The following is an 8,913-nucleotide window of genomic DNA, read 5'->3' on the forward strand; positions in this document are numbered from 1 at the left end:
TTCTGGGCAGAACCCTTTGAAAAGGTTCTGCCAGGAAAAAGGGTTCTACTATGGGAAGAACCCGGTATGGCTGTAGTTAGCACCTTGACTTCTCAGAGAGAAGTAACGCCCTGGAAGCGGACCAGTACAACCCAGTCTGACCTGCTGGCCACTGAGCAGCTCCAGTGGAGACGTTGGGGTTAAGAGGCCCTGATGAGGGAGGGGAAGATCTATCCTGCTGGTCCGGGGATTGAGCCTACGACCTTCCGGTCACAAGCTCACTTGTTTCTGAGCTTCTCAGCTTTCTACGCTAACGGTTTTGAGAGTCCAACTGAACTGAGCAACGTCTACAGAATAAGCCACGAGTGGAAAACAAGCTGAAGTCTGTAGATCTTCATCAGTTAAATCCACTTAAACTGGTATTTTAGTGTTTTTTTAGGAAAAGCAGCTACTTACTGTGTTGTAGACTGAATATGCAGAGAGAACATGGAAGAGAGACTGCTGCCTGTAGAGAGGAAGACACACGAAGAAAGAGTCACGTGACTTATTCATGATGTGAAGGGTGTCTGCATGTTGTGGTGTTGTCCATACGTCTGGAGTGAATCATTAAATATATAAAGTGGACTTTATAGAAGAATATTATCCCACAATGCAACGTAAAAAGAGAAGTGCACAATAGTCGCTATGAGCTGAGAAAACAATCTGCAAAACTATTAAATCTGAATAGTTTCAGACACGATCAGAGACAGGAGGTCTCACTCTGCTCTGTTTAAACTGGACTGTGTTTCAAACAAAGGAGACGAGAAAAACAGAGAGAAGACAAAACAAAGAAAGAGAACATAGAAAACAGAAAACAAAGACCAGAGAAAATAAAACACAGAACACATAAATCCAAGAACACAAAAACCCTCAGAACACAGAACCGGAGAGGAACAGCTCTGCGTCACTATAAAAAGAACTCTTCTTTAAATATTGAAACATTTTGCTGCCCCAGACTTTCCAGTGCTGCTCCTCAAACAGGCCTGCGGTCCATTAAACCATCAGTGACATCACTCTGTGACGGGATCGGGTTCCACACACAGAACCCAACGCCGTCCAGAACACAGCGGGTCCACCTCTCTCACACTCAGCCTCAGGTTCACACCGAGGACGCAGAACGTCGACTAACAGTATTTAAAACACCTGACCGTGTCTGTTGAACTTGAACCTCACTGTTGACAAAGCAGTTCAGGATGAAATAAGAAAATGTTTTTCAGTCACGCGAGTGAGAACTCGATGAATCGCACCACGAGACTCACTTGACTCCGAAGCGATCCATGAACATGATGTGGTTTCGAAAGGTTCTGTTGATGTCCAGGTCGATCTGTTTGATCTCAGACGAGTACAGTCGGGCCTGCTCCTTCATTCTCTGAGCGGGAACAAACACAGAGCTGGGTCAACGGGGCCGGGTCACTCGGACACAGAAAGGTTCTTGTGACTGAGCGAAGAGGATCTGAGCATGAGACACTGTGAGATGGCAATGATTGTTCCAGGTGTTAGCGAACCCCCAGGGTCAGATTAACGCTCTTAATTCCTTTCTTTGGCAAGTGACCATGGTATAGTCACGATCATGCCCTTCGAGGTGTTCATTATCAGGAATTATTGACGCCGACGCCAGAAGCGTCCCACGCACACCGTCTAGTTACTAGTCACATCTCCTCCAATGGTTTTTATGCATGTAGAACATTCTCTGTATTTGTGACTTTCTTCAGGCTGGATGAATTGGCGTTAAGAGAACACACACACACACACACACCTCATATTTGCCCTCGTTCTCCTTCTTCGCCCTCTCCACGTGCAGCATCAGAGCCCAGGCCCGGCCTCGGAGCTGCAGGGGGATGCCCTTGTACACCCGCTTCACCATCTGACAGCAGAGAGCAGGAGGGATAACACAAACACTGGATGAATAAAACAAAAACAAGCCAGAAGGTTCAGAGAGGTGACGGTGCGGAGTGTGAGTCACGGGGAAGTTTTACCGCCTACGACCATATTCACAGCAGGCAACTCTTTTCAGCAGGTTTGTGTGTGTTAGAAGTCACTGCTCAGGTTAATAACAGTGTTTTGGGTTTTAAACTTCCCAACGTAATAAATATTTTTAACTTAAAAGCACGGAACATACCCAAATTTGAACGTCACGTTTTTCTGAGTGCTGTTACTCTGAGGACGGAGCTCCATGAGATCACTTTGAAAATGGTCAAAAGAAAAATATTTAGCGAATAGCGTTTCTATGTGTGTCTTTCTTTGAGCCAATAAGTGCAGAATGTTTATTAGGTAAACCCCAGGCCAGTGAATCCAAAGCTTCATGTGTTAAAGCTGCATTCTCTCTAGTGTCCAGCAGGGGGCGACTCCTCTGGTTGTATAGAAGTCTATGAGAAAATGACTCTACTTCTCTCTTGATTTATTACCTCAGTAAACATTGTAAACATGAGTTTATGGTCTCAATCTCTAGTTTCAAGTCCTCTTCAATCGTGGCGTCACCCATTGGTTTGTGGACTGACGTCTTGAAGCCTCGAGTTTGACGACTTCGCCGTCGCCATCTTGGATCACGGCTGTCGCAATGTTGTTGTTTTTGCAACCAGTGAACAGGAAGTGACCATATTTGGAGTGAGGAGGAGTGACAGAGGAGCCGGAGGTTGCAGCCTTCAGACTCGCATGGAAACCAGCACCCACTTCACATACATGTCAACAATTGTGTGAAGTTAAAATGTTGTTGGTATGTTTGGTCTGTTACTCACCCGGTCACTGTTCTTGTATTTGTCCCACTTCTTGGCCATTTTCAGCCACTTCTCGGCCCTCTCCACCTCCAGCTGCTTCCTCTGTGAGGGACACAGCAGCAGGTGGACATTGGTTGGCCCTTTGTTACTACTTTAGGTGACAGCATTTTTCATGACTTCCTACTTTACCTTTTCCTCATGTGCAGTCGGGGCTGGCAGCTTGTCCTCGCTGATACAAAAATAAAAGACACAAAATGATCAGTGATCAACCGCACGGCTCCACCAGCCAGAAGCAAACAGTCTCCAGTGTGAAGAGAAATGAAGTTATGACTTACTGCATGAAGCCGAAGCGGTCGATGACTTTGTAGATGCTGTAGTTGGCATCTTCCCACGGGTCGATCTCCACCCCGCCCTGCCTCCCCTGCAGACACATACTTGTATAGTAATCATGAATAAAATATATTGTATTCAAATGAACTTTCCACTGAAAGTAACACCAACAAGAATCAGCGCCTCGTGGTGGTTTGCCTCCGCCAACCAGTCAAGCTCACATTCATGCCTGTCAAAATGTCATCACTTCAGCATTTTATTCTGTTAGACATTTGTGTGGAATTGTCATAATTAGCATATTCATTCTAATTATTGTTATGGCCAAAACAACGTGTTTTGTGAGGTCACAGCGACCTTTGACGAAACAAAATCGAACTAGTTCATAAAGAGTTTGTGCCAAATTTGAAGAAATTCCCTCAAGGTGTTCTTGAGATGTCGCTCACATAACAATGACATGAGATCACAGTCACCTATAACCACCAAAATCAAATCAATTCATCTTTGAGTCCAGGTGGACGTTTGTGCTAAATTTGAAGAAATTCCCTCCAGGTGTTCCTGAGATATCATGTTCACGAGAATGGGATGGACGTACCGACAAGCTGAAAACATGATGCTGAAAATATATTTAAACGAATGACATCCGCCTTGAAAACTATATATTTGTGTTATTCTCGTCACCTCGGGGTAGTTTACCTGATAACATGCAGTTGAGGCTGAAGTGCCTCGTTTATGGGAACGTCTAACACGACAAAGTCTAGATCAATGACCAGAAAACATTGGTCGATGGGTAACAAATGAACAACTTTGTTGTTTGTATAACTAAAATGTAAAGGGCTTCTTGATGGTGGTGCCAGAGAAAAGGAAATATCATTCATCAAAAGGTTTTATCCCAAACACAGAGGAAGAGCAACGCCGAACACAGCTTCCAGGTCCAGTTAAATCAGGTAAATCAACACTTGAATAGCTCTTATTTAAATCATTGGGTTCTAAAAGTTGCAGCTTCAGACCAGCAGGGGGCAACTCCTTCAGGTGCAGAAAAATGACTCTACTTCACACTTGATTTATTACCTCAGCAATCATTGTAAACATGAGTTCATTGTCAAAATAGTCAGATATAGTCACAGAAGTGACCATATCTGGACTGAGGAGGAGTGACATAGAGACGCCGTATACGGCTCTGGTAGAGACCTGTCAATCACCGTGTAGCCCCGCCCTAAAGCATCCCCTGCTTTATGGTCTGTGTGACTCTAAATGGACCATAATGTACTAAATGAACATCATGCTGTATTGAAGAAGACTTGAAACTAGAGATTGAGACCATAAACTCATGTTTACAATGTTTACTGAGGTAATAAATCAAGAGAGAAGTAGAGTCATTTTCTCATAGACTTCTATACAACCAGAGGAGTCGCCCCCTGGTGGACACTGGAGAGAATGCATCTTTAAGGCACTTGTTGCTGCCTGGGTGCATTTTCTGCGTTAGTGGGTCAATCGCACATAATATGTAAAATTTGTCTGCATTATTTCAGGAGCTGCTCTACTCATGACACAAATGCATTTGCATGCACATAAACTTTGATTGCATTCACACATATTCACACAGTCTGACACTGGTTAGAGTGCGCATGCACACACCAACTCAAACATGTGAAAGTGTTCTTAAAGCAGTGACAGACTGCACTAAAAGGTTCAAACACAAACATCTGTAATCAGTCAACCTGTAGCAGCGAGCAGCACTCTGCAGGAAAACCGTGCAACCCGAACACGTCCGCTCAGGATCTGCATTAAGCAGCACGACGTCTAAGAGTGATGATGTTTGTATCATGGAAAATCCATTTCGGCTACAATCTGGTCCCCGTGTTGACACAACAGAGAGGGGAGCTAATCCTCCGACAGCCGACCGGAGAGGCTCCTCTCGCTGCTCTGCTGCATGTCTGGAAGGCAGCCAATCAGTGAGGGGGGGGGGTCAGAGCATGCACACAGACAGAAACAAGGCTCGGCTTCTTCGTGGTCGAGTCGGAGCTCTGAGCCCTGGGAGTGATGCCATGAAAGTGAGAGGGCTAAAAATACTTCCTCACTGACGCCGTCTGAGTGGAGAGACTCAGAGAGAGTTTGTAAAACAGACGTATTAGGAGCTGTGAAGTCCTGCAGGTCACAGGGAGCAGGATTCTCTATGTAAACCTGCAGCATCTGATGATCTGATCAACACATCCCAGCTGCACCTATTCTGTCTGTATGACACATCATTTTTGTTTATTACAATCATGGTACACACACAAGTAAATGCACATAACTAACCCATCAAGTAAACGTTGACATGTGGACGGAAGGAACTGGGATCGAACCCCTACCCTTCTGGTTAAAGAAGAACCACCGTATAGAAGACCTGAACCTGAACGCATCTGTTCTCCTGTGATAAACAGTGTTGATCGCTCTCGCTGTGCTGTAAACCAGACACCAGGAACCAGACACAGAAATCAGGATGACCGGGACTCCAGCCGGTCCCCGGAGGTCGCTGTCAAGTCAAATCGCTGCACAGGGTGTCACCACTGTTGCTATGGACAGACAGAGAACCCCCCCAACACACACACCAATAACCACAGCTAAATTTAAGCTCTAGTTGCCAACGTCTCCATTCCCCACCACGTTAACCTCCCTGCAGAGCTCATCCAGGCTTTTATTTTGAAATCTGATAACGTTTGTTTCCACAATAACCTGAACACAAATGATGAACGTCATCACCGCATATCGTCGTCACCTTCACACAAGCAGGTTTTTAGGTTGGATGGTTTTTTAAATAGAGACTTCTCTTCTCAACATTACCAACCAGCTCTAACGCTGATCTCCTGATCGCAGACTTTTACTGAATATCATCCGATAACGATCAGCAGTAGAACGTCAGTTCACACTGCGATGGTTAAACCGTGTAATCAACCGAACCTTAAGGTCCGTTACGACACAAAACAGCCAAGAGGTGGAGCGTGTCTCCAGATCATAATATAGCATCTCAGCTAGAGTTTGAGTCTTTGGGTCTTCATCAGGATTTGGAGAAAAAGATCCACAAGAACATTGGAGCAGTTTGTGGCTGAAATCTAGAAACAGCTGATGTTTCAATAACCAAAACTCACTACTTGAGTTTTGGTTATTGTCAAATTTTAGTTTTGTTAGTTCCAGTTTCAGTCAGATTTATTTATCATCATTCTCCGATCACATCAAACCACAAACCTATAATTACATAACGTGTTATTAATGCACTTCAGCAGCATATTCCTCACATCCACCCACGTGTGCAACACACACACACACACACACACACACACAGTGTGTTGTCCTCATGCACACAAACCACACTACACACATCTGAATCTACGCTCTGGTCCGTCTCAGAGTGAGAACTCTTCCTCCTACAGAACAACAACACACATCACAGGAGAACATGTAGAAACATGGATCACTTTTCATAAATCATCCTGTTAAACACTGATGACCGAGAAAATACGATCAACAATGTCTGCTGACTGGAGCTGGGATCAGCAGACATGTTTACAGATCAATACTTCAGGATATAATGAAAGATAAATATCACTATTGATACGTTTAACATAGTCCATCCCGACCAGATAAAAGACAGAAACTCACCGTAGCATATTTCAAGATGATATCAGCACGTTCCTCTGCTATTAGAGTCTCAACGTCTTTCTTCATGTCAATATCTGCAGAGAGAGGAAGAACTACATGAGCTGGAGACAAACAACAACAACAACAACAACAACTGAAGATGACTCGGAGAAATAGAAGAACAGCTGATAGACGTGGGCGACTGTTGGCCTCCAAACCAGCAGGACGAGCAGCGCTGCGAAGCTTGTAATGACGTCATCACATAGAGAAAAACACTAGAGCTGCTTGTGTGATGCATTTCTATTATTTTCATTAAAACACACTTAAAGGAGCAGTGCGTATGATTTAGTGGCATCTAGAGGTGAAGACACAGATCACAACAAACTGAACGTCCTTCAGCTCAATCCTCCTTTTCCAAGCGAGTCGAGTTCCACGTGAAAGACTCTCCAGAGCCACTGTTTGGTTTGTGCCTTCTGGGCTACCGTAGAAACATGGCGGTGCAGCATGGCGGACTTTTCCTCCCGCTCCCCAGCATGAGCCCTTCATATCTACATATGAAGGGCTCATGCTAAGCTAACGATGAGCACAACGATTCTCAGTTTCAGATGATTAGACACAAATGAAAACATAGTTGTTGATATTATATTAAGGGTTAGGGGCCAACATGCCACAAACTGTCCCTTTAAGAGATCTTAGTATAAAACACAGTTGCAGAAAAGACAAAAATGGAAATTTTGCCTTTTTTACAGCTGAAAGCTTAAAAAAAATAAATAAAAAATCATCTTTTATTCAACAGCAGCATGTCAACAGTGTTTGTCAGGTTTTAAATCTACAGAACAGATTTCATTGGAAACTTTCTCCAGTAGTTTAATGAACAGCGAGCTTTTTTTCAACCCTTCCAGAATTTCTCAAAAGACACAAATCATTTAGCTCGAGATAGCGATCGAAGGAACAACGGTGAGTAGCTAGCTGACGTACCCGAACCACAGAAACGTCAGCGAGTGACTCTGTAGAGCCTGTGACCCCTAATGCCTCGTGAAACACCACAGATATAAACGATGTGCTCATAGTCAGTCTGAATGGTCTTAAATGAAGCTTTTATATGATCAGCTCAGGCTGCTGTTGGGTTGTGAAACATGGCTGAATATCGCAGGTACCAGCATTTAATGCCAGAACTAACTGATTGACTATAACTAATATGTTAAAATTGTCCCAAACTTGGAGTTGTTGTTAAAGTCAAAACCTTAGTTCCGCCAACAAAAGCTCTTCAACCAGGACTACAACCAGACATGTGGTCCTGGATTCAGAGGTCTGGCAGCAGGTTATGAGTTATGAGTGGGCGGCGTTCTGCAGGTTTGTCCATTAGACGACCGGTGATGGGTAATATGAGAGGGCTGTACTGCAGAAGTAATATAATATAAGACCCCTAACACCAAGACTACACCCCCACCTGTGACAGGAAACCAGATCGGTGTCGTCAGAGACCTCTAAAGACTCGCCTGTGCTTCAGTTAGTGATTCCCAAACACACATCACCAGTCGTACAATGCAGCAGAATTAACGGCGGTTTATGATATAACAATAATCTGCACTGTTGTGTCTTTTAAAACATTGCACTCAATCCCAGCCGGAGCCGGAGGGTTTCTGCTAAATCATCTCCAAACAAAGCGGCGAGGGTTCTAATCCTGCTTCATCTACATCCTCCGTACGGATCAGCACCCGGGACGGGACCCCGGGTGCTGATCTGGACACGCAAACCATCGGGATTAGGAATATCTCCAAAACGGGGATTATGCACCGGACGTCTGTTGTTCCCAAAGCAGCAACAAAGAGGAACAAAGAGCTGCGAGGTTCCTTTCTGATCTGGATGGTCTGTTTTCCAAAAGCCCGGCAGCTTTGTGCAGCAGTGTGGTCTCATAAAGACGGTGATGTTCCTTTGCTGGTTCAACTCTGCCTATGATTGGCATCTAATGGACTTGTATCTACCAACGCTAAGATTCTTCTCATCAGACACAACAAACCTTCACACAGTGATCGTCAACGACAGACGATCTGATGCAGGACGTTTGTCCCAGTCCTGTGTGTGAATGTGTGAGAGTGTGAATGTGTGAGAGTGAGAATGTGTGAGAGTGTGAGTGTGAATGTGTGAGAGTGTGAGAGTGTGAATGTGTGAGAGTGTGAGAGTGTGAATGTGTGAGAGTGTGAATGTGTGAGAGTGTGAATGTGTGAGAGTG

The 8,913-nt window shown here is 44.5% G+C and overlaps 1 protein-coding gene across 1 annotated transcript; it reads right to left on the bottom strand.

The window, feature by feature from the left end:
* Positions 1 to 24: 24 nt before the first annotated feature.
* Positions 25 to 8,813, bottom strand: LOC116378059 (USP6 N-terminal-like protein). The gene is made up of 7 exons (XM_031839859.1): positions 6,702 to 8,813; positions 3,068 to 3,153; positions 2,922 to 2,961; positions 2,754 to 2,834; positions 1,775 to 1,882; positions 1,278 to 1,387; positions 25 to 484 (listed from the first exon to the last, which is right to left on the bottom strand). The coding sequence occupies exons 1-7, from the start codon at positions 6,765 to 6,767 to the stop codon at positions 415 to 417; spliced, it is 561 nt and encodes a 186-aa protein (XP_031695719.1). The 5' UTR covers positions 6,768 to 8,813; the 3' UTR covers positions 25 to 414.
* Between the last annotated feature and the right edge of the window lie 100 nt (positions 8,814 to 8,913).

The sequence above is a fragment of the Anarrhichthys ocellatus genome, unplaced genomic scaffold, assembly GCF_004355925.1.
Source record: "Anarrhichthys ocellatus isolate YVR2014 unplaced genomic scaffold, GSC_Weel_1.0 scaffold2017, whole genome shotgun sequence".
Taxonomy (NCBI): domain Eukaryota; kingdom Metazoa; phylum Chordata; class Actinopteri; order Perciformes; family Anarhichadidae; genus Anarrhichthys; species Anarrhichthys ocellatus.

Bases quoted from the DNA above. Each gene is read 5' to 3' on its own strand.
- LOC116378059 (XM_031839859.1), bottom strand. From the start codon at position 6,767: ATGAAGAAAGACGTTGAGACTCTAATAGCAGAGGAACGTGCTGATATC. The intron at 3,154-6,701 runs GTGAGTTTCTGT...ATGTGTCTGCAG, and splicing joins TCATCTTGAAATATGCTACG to GGGAGGCAGGGCGGGGTGGA. The intron at 2,835-2,921 runs GTAAAGTAGGAA...TGTCCCTCACAG, and splicing joins CGACTGCACATGAGGAAAAG to AGGAAGCAGCTGGAGGTGGA.